The sequence below is a fragment of the Molossus molossus genome, unplaced genomic scaffold, assembly GCF_014108415.1.
Source record: "Molossus molossus isolate mMolMol1 unplaced genomic scaffold, mMolMol1.p scaffold_m16_p_22, whole genome shotgun sequence".
NCBI lineage: Eukaryota > Metazoa > Chordata > Mammalia > Chiroptera > Molossidae > Molossus > Molossus molossus.
The window spans coordinates 21,526,741-21,539,428 of NW_023425358.1; the positions used below are offsets into that span (position 1 = coordinate 21,526,741).

At 44.0% G+C, this 12,688-nt stretch overlaps 1 protein-coding gene across 2 annotated transcripts in view; it reads left to right on the forward strand.

Moving 5' to 3' along the window:
* The first annotated feature begins 675 nt into the window (after nucleotides 1-675).
* THOC5 (THO complex 5) overlaps nucleotides 676-12,688 on the forward strand; it is a 36,998-nt gene continuing 24,985 nt past the window's right edge. Inside the window, exons 1-7 of one of the 2 annotated variants that reach the window (XM_036276416.1) lie at nucleotides 685-786; nucleotides 1,647-1,763; nucleotides 3,065-3,196; nucleotides 5,109-5,252; nucleotides 6,151-6,264; nucleotides 6,394-6,491; nucleotides 10,187-10,333. In XM_036276416.1, coding sequence (XP_036132309.1) covers nucleotides 3,101-3,196; nucleotides 5,109-5,252; nucleotides 6,151-6,264; nucleotides 6,394-6,491; nucleotides 10,187-10,333 — 599 coding nt within the window. In that variant the 5' untranslated portion in view covers nucleotides 685-786; nucleotides 1,647-1,763; nucleotides 3,065-3,100. Of the gene's footprint in view, nucleotides 787-1,646; nucleotides 1,764-3,064; nucleotides 3,197-5,108; nucleotides 5,253-6,150; nucleotides 6,265-6,393; nucleotides 6,492-10,186; nucleotides 10,334-12,688 lie in introns of both variants that reach the window. The other variant, XM_036276418.1, reaches the window with a different exon arrangement.

A 12,688-nucleotide genomic window follows, 5' to 3' on the forward strand; every position in this document is an offset into this window, starting at 1 on the left:
AGGGGTCCAAATCTTGACATTACCACATCTACAAGTTTTGTTTTTTTTAATGTATTGATATCAGGGAGAGAGAAACATCGATTTGTTGCTTCATATATTTATGCATCCATTGGTTGGTTCTTGAATGTACCCTAAACAAGATGGATCCCATAACGTTGGCTATCCCAAGCTCTAAACAACTGAATAACCCGGCCAGGGCTTGACACTACCACCAGTGGTTCTCAACCTTCCTAATGCTGTGACCCTTTAACACAGTTCCTCATGTGGCGACCGCCAACCATAAAATTATTTTCATTGCTACTTCATAACCGTAATTTTGCTACTGTTATGTCTTAGGCGACCCCTGTGAAAGGGTCACTGGATTCCCCAAAGGGGTCACGACCCACACGTTGAGAACCCCACTCTTGTATTATCTTGGGCATAAGACCCACTCATTCAACAAATGCTTGGCAGAGAGCCTATTAGTTGCTAGACTTAAGACGCTGGGGAAAGAGTAAAGAAAACACTTTAAAAGTCTTTGTCCTCGCAGCTTCAGTTTCCTGCTTTCAGAGGGCGGCGTGAGGGTGATGACAAGCCAGTTGCCACGGCGCCAGACTACCACGTCACCCAGCCGCTGCCTGCTTGGGCCGAAGGCGGCCGTCGCAGGCTTTTGCGCTTCGCTTCCGGCCTCCGCGCCTCGCTTCCGGCTGGTCGCTCCTTCCTTCTGTTTCTCTATGGTGCGCGGGCTACAGTCTCCGGGCTGCCTGAGTTGGGTCGCTCGCCGGCACAGGTCCGGGGCACCGTGCGGTGAGTAGGAGATCGGGGTCGCAGAAGGGGGGCAGGGCGAGGCCGGGTGCTCTGGGACTGAGGTGCCGACCGGCCGCAGGGCATCCTCGGGCCGGAGTCTCCTCCTCACTCCCCGGGGTTCCCGGCCGCTGCGCGCTGTTTCCTCGTGTGGAAAATGTTGACTGCGGCGTCGGTGTTAACAGCTCAGATTGTTGTGCGCTTCTGTGTGCCAGACATGGTTTATTGTGTTAGCCAAGGCATGGTTTCTCACGTTTAAGCCTTTCAGGTCTTACCGTTGTGGCTCTTACCTTTGTGAGTTTGGCCGAATCAACTTACTATGTAGGACTTTTTACTAAAGGTTTTTAATTGAGTCACTTTTTAAAAAATACGTTTTTATTGATTTTTTAGAGAGAGAGAGAAAGAGAAACACAGATATGAGAGAGAAACACAGGTGGGTCGCCTCTCTTAGACACCCCTTGTGGAATGGAACCACAGCCTAGGTACGCGCCCGGACCCGGATGGAACCGCAGCCCGTTCGTGCGCGTGAGGTCGGCCGCTCCAACCAGCTGAGACGCCCGGACAGGGCTTAATTGAGTCACTTTTAAAGTTTAAATTTATTTTAAAAGAAAAAAGTTAAGTGTATCATAAACTTCTTTTAGTTGTCATATGCAGAAGGTAATGATAAAAAATAATATATTCAAAAGGAAAAGAGATCATTGTTAATCATTCTGGCTAGATCTCCTTGTCTAAGGCTCTGAGATAGAGACCTTTTGTTAACAAAGGAACATTGGTGTTCATAGCTGTTAAACTAGGGAAATGAGACTCCCCTTGAAGCAATCAGAAGTTTCTAAGAATTGAAAAGAGAATAACTTTCTCCTCAGGTGTTCAACGTCATTTAAGATCACGCATGTACCATCTAAAGCCCCACTCCCAGATCATCTTCATCACCTTCCCCAGTGGAGGACATTCCTATGTTAATGTCCACAACAACCCCTGAGGTAGGGACTTTTACTCTTAATTTGATCTGTGAGGAAACAGGCCCAGAGGAAAGTGCAGTGACTTGTCGGAGGACTCAGCCTTAACATAGTAGAGTGGAGACTTCAACTTAGGGCTTCTCTGACTCTACTATGAGCTATTGGCTCTCTCAGTAATTGTTGGTGACAGATTTGTTGGGGTAAGGGGAATAGTGCTGCACACCTCAGGGGACTGTGGTGACAATCAGGAGAGTTCGCAGAGGGAGGATGCTTTGTGACCTAAAAGCACCATGAAACGTGGGCTCTGTTTTTTTAAACTTTAGAGTTAACCAGGGAGTTGGTGGCATCCCCAGATGAGATGGTGGCAAGACTAGGAGGCACAATGATGTAGTTGTTAAGAGCACTTATGTGGCATCAGAGGAACCCAAGCTTTAGCATACAAGCTATGTAAGCTTGGGCAAGTCATTCACCTTTCTGATCCTCGGTGTTCGCATCTATAAAATGGTACTTGTTCTTATCTGAAAAGTGTATGTAAAGATCAAATGAGAACATACCCATAAAGTGCTAGATCAAGGTCTAGCACACAGGGATCAATCAGTAGTATTAGATATGTGCTTATATGCCAGGCTGAGGAGTTGGATCAGAGGTGTGGTTGGTGGTACCTCTAAAGGGGGTAGAAGTGAAGAAGATGAGTTTATTTTGGACGGGCTGAGAGATGATTCTCCGCACCCCTCTTATACAGAGGATTTAACTTCGGCTTTGGACGATTGTCCTTTTTTTTTTTTTTTATCCTCACCCGAGGATATTTTTCCATTTTTTGTACAGATAGAGTGGGAGGGAGAGAGAGGAAGGGAGAGAGAGAGAAACATCGACGTGAAGGGACACATCGAGTGGCTGCCACCCGCACGACCAACCAGGGCCGGGGACAAACTGCAACCGAAGTACGCGCCCTTAGCGGAAACCGAACCCGGGTCTCTCCGGACCGCAGGCTGACGCTCTAACCGCTGAGCCAAACTGGCCAGGGCCGATTGTCCTTTTTTTAATTCACACCTGAGGATATGTTTAGAAAGAGAGAGAAATGATCGTATTGGTTGCCTACCATGACCAGGGATCAAGCCCACAACCTAGGTAATGTACCTTGACTGGAAATCAAAACTGCAGCCTTTTGGTGTATGAGATGATGCTCCAACCAACTGAGCAATCCAGCCAGGGCTGAAGGGTTGAGTCTTTTCTTGAGTTACTGAGGGTATAAATGACCAGAACTGCTAGTTAGACTTCAGTATTATAACTCCAGGAAAATCTCAAAAGCCTTCTCTTCTTAACAGGTTTCTACTATTTCTTCCTGACCTCACCAAACAACCATGTCATCAGAATCGAGCAAAAAACGGAAACCCAAAGTGATTCGAAGTGATGGAGCTCCAGCTGAAGGGAAGCGTAATCGTTCTGACACTGAGCAGGTGAGATTAGCCAGGGCTGCCATGCTGCTGAGAAATTACAGCTTGTGGCCACGCACCTGGCTGTGGGTTTGTAGCAGCTGAAGGTCACAGGAACAACCTCCCAGGTGGCCTCCATTTAACAAGGTTCCCAGAATTTACTTTGCTCTACAAAGCCTGAGTATTCACATCAATTGTAGCTGCAGCATCGCAAGAACCAACAAGCCTATATTAGATATGATTAATGACTGAACAGAGAATGCATTCAAGTTTGGTGTGTGTTTCCAGTTTTCCTGATGATCAGAAGGAGGCAATCCATCTGCAGCACTCTACTTGAACTTTGGAGATGTGCCATCTCTGGTCTGCTACTGAGACAGTACCAGAGTCACAAGCCTGCAAAACCTCTTCTGTGGTCTGAGAACTCATGTGGTCAGCAGGTTCTCCTTTTGCTGTTTCTCTGTTCTTGAATCTGTCAAGCTGATTTATTACTTAACTGTTTCGATTATTCGGTTGGTTATGTTTTTTGTTTGTTTTTAAAATTAGAATAGAGAAACATACCAGCTTAAATTAAAAAAAAAAAAGGATACTTTCCTCAGACTTAGGAAATCAAGTTTAATGAAGAGCCTTATCCTTTTGGGGGCATTGATTCTCACTTTCTTTTGTAATTGAATTATAATTGACATACAATATGTTCGTTTAAGGTATACAACAAATTCCCTGGCTGGTTTGGCTCAGCGGTTGGCCCACGGACCAGAGAGTCCCGGGTTCGGTTTCCGCTAAGGGCACGTACCTCGGTTGCAGTGTGTCCCCAGCCCCGGTTGGCGTCATGTGGGTGGCAACCACTTAATGTCTCGCTCTCACGTCGATGTTTCTCTCTCTCTTCCTCCCTCTCTCCCTCCCACTCTATCTGAAGATAAATGCAAAGATGTCCTCGGGTGAGGATAAAAAAAAAAATGGTATACAACAAAATGATTTGATATTTGATGTGAAATTGTCACCATAGTAAATCTAGTTAACATCTGTCACCATATATAGTTACAAAAATTTTTTTTCTTGTAATGAGAATTTTTAAGATCTGTCCTCTTAGTAGCTTTCAAATATGCAATACAGTGTAATTAACTCTCTGTTAAAGGGATGTGTTCTGTTTACTCCAAAGGCTAGGAAACCAATTATGGTATTTTAGTCTTTGCTAAAACTTGATTTGACCATCTGAACATCCATCTATAGGAATTTGGTTAAATTAATTCTGGTTTATATATTAGACTGTCTATCATAAAACCATTTTGATGGAGATCTGTATTTATTGGGATGGAAAATTGCACTAAACAGCTTGGATAATATGATCTCATTTTGTTAAAAAAAAAAAAAATTTGTATTTATCCACAGTATTAACAATGGAGTTATTTCAGGCTGGGAAGTGAAATTACAGACAATTTTTTATTTTGTTTTTTTTTCTTTATACTCACCCGAGGACATTTTTCCATTTTTTGTTCAGATAGAGCGGGAGGGGGAGAGAGGAAGAGAGAGACAGAAACATCGATGTGAAAGGGACACATTGAGTGGCTGCCACCCGCTCAACCAACCAGGGCCGGGGACAAACTGCAACCAAGGTATGTGCCCTTTGCGGGAACCGAACCTGGGTCTCTCTGTACCGCAGGCCGACGCTCCAACCGCTGAGCCAAACCAGCCAGGGCTATTTTGTTTTTGATACTCCTCACTATGTTCTGAATCTCTGTCACTAAGCATGCATTACTTTATAATCTGAAGAGAGGAATTATTTTCCATTTTGAAAAGAAGAAAAACATTTGATTTAAGGACCAGATACTTTAGAGACCTGCTTTGGGACTTCATTATTACTGATCTCAGCCCATGTCCCTGGTTCTGACTGGGAGACTTTATCTCCCTACTCAAGGCCTCTATTCTTGCCTCTTAACAGGAAGGTAAATACTACAGTGAGGAGGCTGAGGTGGACCTGCGGGACCCTGGAAGAGACTATGAGCTATACAAGTACACATGCCAGGAGTTGCAGAGGCTCATGGCAGAGATCCAGGACCTGAAGAGCAGGGGAGGCAAGGATGTGGTAAGGAATGGACTGGACGAACATGAACCTGGTGGATCTGCACTGATGGGCCTATTTTGCACCTACCAAAGAGAGCCCTTCCTAATCTTGGTCTCCTATCCTAGCCATGAATAGGTAGTTGGGGTCTGAGGGCTCTAGAGACCTATCTATTAATTTATTGGAACCTTTCATCACCAGTCAGTCACAAATTACAGTAATGAAAGTACAGGATAATTAATTGTTTTCATAACTATAATTTGATAATTTATCCAACTAATATTTATCAAGTGCTAAGCATATTGCTAGGTGTTGAGAAATGACAATACATTTAAATTCCCTCGCTGTTATAAGGATGGATATATATAAGTGAATCATAGAGACCAAAAATGAAATTATTAATCCTAAATGAATAAACCAGGCTTCTGAGCAGAGAAACTAAACAGTGTAACTACAAACTAGATGGACAAGTTCAAAACAAAACAGCCCATACTCTTCCAGGAATCTCACTTATTTGTGCTTATACTGGCCAATATATTTAAGATTATTATATCTTATCTCTTAAAGGTAGTCAAGCTTAACAGCTATAATTCTGCTATTTTTGTTTATTCTATAATGCTACTTATAGAAGTCAAATTGCAGAGCAAGGTGCTGCTATCATTAGGATCTCTGTGTGCAATATGTAGGGCCAACGATTGTGCGTTGACTGTAAGTTGCTCCATGTTTAATTCCTATTACTTTGGTTCAAGCAGAAATTGCTTTTTTGCCCTGAGAACCTTAAGCATTTCCCTTGTACAGCCATACTTTCATTTCTCTTGGACTCTTCTCATGGTCCTGAGCTCCTTCCTGTGCCTTATTTTGGAGCTGAAGGAAGCTGAGCCAGCACTTGTTGAGGTATTTACCAGTTTTTCTTTGCCCGTAGTCAGTTGAGATTGAAGATCGCAGGATCCAGAGCTGTGTGCATTTCATGACTCTAAAGAAGCTTAATCGATTGGCCCACATCAGGTTGAAGAAAGGAAGAGATCAGACCCACGAGGTAGGAGTTAAGACATTTTAATCTTCCTTCTCTCTCTATCTCCTAAACCCCTTTTTCTGAGTTTGTTGTCACTCTGCTCTGCCCCACCCTGACTTGCTCTACTCACCTCTGACCTTGTCCTCCTTTCAGGCCAAGCAGAAAGTAGATGCCTATCACCTGCAGCTCCAAAACCTGTTGTATGAGGTGATGCACCTGCAGAAGGAGATCACAAAATGTCTGGAGTTTAAGTGAGTTTTGGAGGACAGAGCAAGATGATCTGTTGGTAACTGCTTTTTCTACATAGCTCTGTGTGAGCTAGTCTCCTTAAAAAGAAATCAGATGAGCCCTGGCCAGTTTGGCTCAGCGGTTAGAGCGTTGGCCTGCAGTCCAGAGAGACCCGGGTTCAGTTCCTGCTAAGGGCGCGTACCTCATTTGCAGTTAGTCCCTGGCCCTGGTTGGTCGTGCAGGTGGCAGCCACTCGATGTGTCCCTTTCACGTCAATGTTTCTCTCTCTCTCCTACTCTATCTGAATAAAAAATGGAAAAATGTCCTCGGGTGAGGAAAAAAAAAATCAGATGATTGTGGAGAGCAGGGAAAAGGGTGAATAGATCACTTCAAGTGGGAAAGTTGGAGTTTCAGGCTGTACAAAGAAACTCAGAAACCTGTCTGACCCTTTTGAGATTTTTTTTTTTTTACATCCTCACCTGAGGACATTTTTGCATTTATCTTCAGATAGAGCAGGAGGGAGAGAGGGGGGAAGAAAGAGAGAGAGAAACATCTATGTGAGAGAGACACATCTACTGGTTGCCACCCACATGACCCCAACCAGGGCCAGGGACAAACTGCAACCGAGGTACGTGCCCTTAGCAGGAACCAAACCCGGGACTCTCTGGTCCGCAGGCTGACGCTCTACCTGCTGAGCCAAACCAGCCAGGGCTGACCCTTTTGAGTTTTGAGCTCTGCATCTTTTCGGAAGCATTTGTCTCTCCCTAGTGGCCTTTACATTCATTACCAGTTTGATTTCGTGTGCAGGAACAACTCATTTCCAGTCATGTCCTTTTAACCTTTGGCCCAGTTTTCATCTCTAAAATTCCAACAGTTCATTTTTGCAAATGACTTGGAACCTGAATTTCTTGCTGCTTAGATGCCTTCAGGTGAACAAACTAGAGTTTGGTAGTATTCTTTTTAAAATGTAATGATGCCTCTTGGGAAGGAGTAGAAGAGAAGGGAACGTGTTCCTGCTTGGTCAGACCTGTTTGTGCAAACTGAAAGGTTTTATTTGTAATAAACTTGGTTGAGTGGACATAATAGACATTGGGTCTAGTGTATTTTTTTTCTCCTTTATTGATTTTAGAGAGAAAGGAAGGGAGAGGGGGAGAGAGAGAGAGAAACATTGATGAGAGAGAACATCAGTTGGCTGCCTCCTGCATGCCCCCCACTGGGAATTTAGCTCACAACCTGGGCATATGCCCTGATTGGGAATCGAACTGGCAACCTCTTGGTGCATGGGTCAGTGCTCAACCACTGGGCCATACTGCCTGGGCTAGTGAATTTTTTAATTTTTTTATTCATCACTCGAGGATATTTTTCTATTTATCTTCAGGTAGAGAGAGAGGGAGATTAAGAGAGAACGCAACATCAACGTGAGAGGGACACATTGACTGGTTGTCTCCCACACGATCCCGACCAGGGCCAGGGATGAACTGCAACCAAGGTACATGCCCTTGGCAGAAATCGAACCCAGGACTCATTGGTCTGCAGGCCGACACACTACCACTGAGCCGAACTGGCCAGGGCTGATGCTGATTTTTGAGAGGCATCTTTATCTGCTCCACAAATTTATCACATATTAATACTTAAATACTAATAGGAAATCCTTATCAGGTCTGTACCTGAGTTAATAGTATTGTATCATTGTCACTTTTCTGGTTTTGACTTTGTACTGTTTAGATAAGATATTGGAGGAACCCAGTGGAAGGGTATGTGGAGGAAATAATATCTCATTACTCTTTTTTGTTGTTGTTAATTCTCACCAGAGGATATTTTTTCCATGGATTTTTTTTTTTTTTTATCCTCGCCCAAGGACATTTTTCGATATTTTGTTCAGATAGAGTGAGAGGGAGAGAGAGAGAGAGAAACATTGACGTGAAAGCGACACATTGAGTGGTTGCCACCCACACGACCCAACCAGGGCCAGGGACAAACTGCAACCGAAGTACGTGCCCTTAGAGGGAACCGAACCCGGGTCTCTCCGGACCGCAGGCCGACGCTCTAACTGCTGAGCCAAACCGGCCAGGGCTTTTCCATGGATTTTTAGAGAGAGTGGAAGGGAGGAGGGTAGGGGAGAGAGAAACATTGATGTAAACACATTGATTAGTTGCCTCTGCATGCACTCCGACCATGGTTAGGGATCGAACTTGCAACCGAGGCACATGCCCTTGACTGGTAATCGAACCTGCAGCCCTATGGTATGCAGGCTGGTGCTCTAACCAGTGAACCATGCTGGCCAGGGCTCTCTCAGTACTCTTGGAACATCTTATGTGTCTTAAACTATTTAAAAATAAAAAAAGTGCACCTGACCAGTGTGGCTCAGTGGATTGAACGTCGTCCCATGGACTGAGAGGTCCTGGTTTGATTCCTGATCAGGGCACATGCCTGGGTTGCTGGCTCGATCCCCAGTAGGGGGTGTGCAGGAGGCAGCCAATTGTTGTTTCTCTCTCACATTGATGTTTCTATCTCTCTCCCTTCCTCTTTCTCTAAAAATCAATAAAAACATTTTTTTTTTTAAAAAAGGTATAGACCTTGGCCGATTTGGCTCAGTGGTAGAGCGTCAGCCCATGGACCAATGAGTTGCAGGTTCAATTCTGGCCAAGGTCACGTACCTCATTTGCAATTCGTCCCTGGCTCTGTTTGGGGTCATGTGAAGGCAGCCAGTCATTGTGTCCCTCTCATGTCGATGTTTCTCTCTCTCTTTCCCTCCCACTCTATCTGAAAATAAATAGAAAAATATCCTCGGGCGAGGATTAAAAAAAAAGATATAAAAACAAAGTAAAAGAATGTTTTGCCCCGACCTATAACCATTGCTCAATTGAAAGCTGACAAACCCAAAATACGGTGGAACTGGGCCCCTGGAGAGGCCAGTGGCCACAGTGGGCCCTGGAGTGAGACAGCCTGGATTCATATCTCAGCTCTGTCATTCAGTAGCTGTGTGTGACCTTGGGAAAACTGCTTAACTATGGAAACCTCCATCTCATTTGAAAAATAGAGATAAAAATTTCTATTTCAGAGTTATTGTGAGAATTGAGTGAAGTAAGGATGACATGCAGTGGGTGCTTAATCTATGGTAGCTGTTGTTAGTACCATCATTTGTTCATGACCTCTGCATTACTACATTAATGCAATAAAGAGTATTGGATTTCTTTTCTTTTATACATATGAGTCACTGTACATGCAACAATGAAAGCCTCTAGATCTTTTTCTCTGGTTGTGCCATGCTGGATCTTCCCCACCCCATGCTTACGCAGTTAATGTTTTGAACTTAAGTGCACACCCTTATGTTTGTTCTTGTTAAATGATATTTCTTGGTTTTAACCTGAGAGTCTAGGTCTAGACCATACTGTTTTTATTTGACTTTTTAAGCTCTTAGCTCTCTTGCTCAACTTGGACACATCTGTAGGTTTGATAAGCATTCCTTCCAGGTCTTTAGCTAATTCATGCATAAGAAGGTTGGACAGCATGGATAAGAATCCTGTGGCATATCACCAAATACCTCTGTTCAACTGAAACATCTACTAATGAGCATTTGCTGAAAAGACTGGATTTCATGTCCCTGGGTAGCTGTAGACCAGGGCTAAGTGAGCATACATGGGAAGAACTATGGGCCTGCTTAAGCTACAGTTTGGGTTCCTAAGAACAGCAGCTTGACATTTGTTTTTGTCTGTAGGTCAAAGCATGAAGAAATCGATCTGGTCAGTTTAGAGGAGTTTTATAAAGAGGCTCCTCCAGATATTAGCAAGGCTGAAATCACCATGGGAGACCCTCATCAGCAAACCCTTGCACGTCTGGATTGGGAGTTGGAGCAGCGGAAAAGGTGGTGTTTTCTTTTTCCTGACCTTTTTGTGCAGACTCGGACCTTTAACCATGGGGGATAGGACTTTGTTATGATCCCCAGCCAGACAGCAAAGCTCTGTGCAATCAGCAGAATAGTCTCTAAGACCAAATCCTATTTTGTGATTACTTCACATCTGATGGTTCAAATTTCACCAGCCGCATCAAGAATGGGGTTGGAATTGCATAAGACTGTTAACAGAAAGTTGGAGTAATCCTTTTAAAAATTTAACACTGGAGACCTAAATACCTTTTGTACCATAAATCTAATTTTGATTTTGCCTTTTCCTCCTGCCTATAAGAATATCCCTGTGGTATTTCAAAGCTTTGTAAACATTATTCTAGAAGGTTGTACAACATTTCGTGTGTAGACAAATTCTAATTCATATAATTGTTCCCTTATTGGATTGGACTTTTAGGTTGTTTCCATTCTTACTATCATAAATAATGCTTCAGGGCAAGCCTTTACATGTAAAACTTTCTTGTACTAATAAAGAGCTTTTGGGTGTCAACTATAAATAGAATGTCTATACTGTGTAATTTAGTCGAGGTCTTTCTAAGAATATGGTTGTTTTTTTTTTATTTTTCATAGTAGACTTTTTTTTTTTTATTATTGATTTTAGAGAGCTAGAGAAAGGAGAAGGAGAGAGAGATAGAAATATGGATGAGAGAGAAATCAGTTGGCTGCCTCCTGCATGCCCCCTACTGGGGATTTGGCCCACAACCTGAGCATGTGCCCTGACCTAGAATCTAACCAGTGACCTCTTGGTGCATGGGTTGATGCTCAACCACTGAGCCACACCGACCATGCAAACCTAATTTTTATTTTATTTATTTTTTCTTTATTGATTTTTAGAGAGAGAGAGAGAGAATCATCGATGAGAGAGAACATCAATTGGCTGTCCCCTGCAAGCCCCCCCGTGGGGATTGGGCCCATGACCTGCGCATGTGCCCTGACTGGGAATGGAACTGGTGACCTCTTGGTGCGTGGGTCAGTGCTCAACCACTGAGCCACACTGGCTGGGCAGACCTAATTTTTAATGGCTGCATCTCTTTCATTATGGTAACTTTTTTTTTTTTTAAGAGAGAAGGGAGGGAGAAAGAGAGAAAGAAACATCAATGTGAGAGAGACACATCAGTTGGTTGCCTCCTACACAACCCAGGCCGAGGGCTGGGGATCGAACCTGCAATGCAGGTACAGTCCACCCTCGTTTATTGCGGTTAATCAGTTCCAAACTCTACCGTGATAAATGAATTTCCGTGAAGTAGGATTCTTTATTTATATACAGTCGTCCGTTGCCACTTTGTGCTTCGACTTTCGCAGCTTCACTGTATCACTGCAATAGAGTGAAGCCGTGAAAGTCGAAGCGCAAAGTAGTGAGGGATGACTATGTGCCCTTGACTGGAATCAAACCCACAACCCTCTGGTCCACAGGCTGATGTTCTAATTGCTGAGCCACACCAGCCCAGGCATCATTATGGTAACTTTTTCCCTTTTATATTTGTATAAGAATTCTAGGGTTTTGGTTGGCACATCTGCTCTGTTGTTCATTGGACAAGCAGCTGTTTTTATCCCTTGCCTTTTTCTGTTATAGAATATACTCTGTGCCTTTGACTCATGTTATAAATTTAATAAGCACCAAGTCTGGTTTTTAGAGAATTCCTGCCAGTTTTTTTTTTTTTTTATCCTCACCCGAGGACATTTTCCCATTTTTTTGTTCAGGTAGAGTGGGAGGGAGAGAGAGGAACAGAGAGAGAGAGAGAGAGACATCGATGTGAAAGGAACACATCGAGTGGCTGCCACCCGCATGACTGACCAGGGCCGGGGACAAACTGCAACAGAGGTATGCGCCCTTAGCGGAACCGAACCCGGGTCTCTCAGGACCGTAGGTCGACGCTCTAACCACTGAGCCAAACCGGCCAGGGCTCCTGCCAGTTTTTTAGCAAAGAGGACTGGCCTGTCACTCCCTTGTGCCCGGGCCCAAGCTAAACTGGGAGTATTGCATTCCTGTGGCACTGGTCTGGAATCCATTCCCATCCTGCCCCACTCAGGCCACTTTGTGGCCTCGTTTTGGTCCTGTAGCTGTTAGGTCCACATGTTTGTGAAAGTTTAGGTTATGCCTCCAGAGACAAGAAATGAAGCAGATGACACGGGTATTCCCTAGAGTTTATTTTTTTTAATCCTCACCCGAGGACATTTTTCTATTTTTTATTCAGATAGAGTGGGTGGGAGAGAGAGAGAGAGAGAGAAACATCGATGTGAAAGGGACACATCAAGTGGTTGCCATTCACACGACCCAACCAGGGCCGGGGACAAACTGCAACCAAGGTACATGCC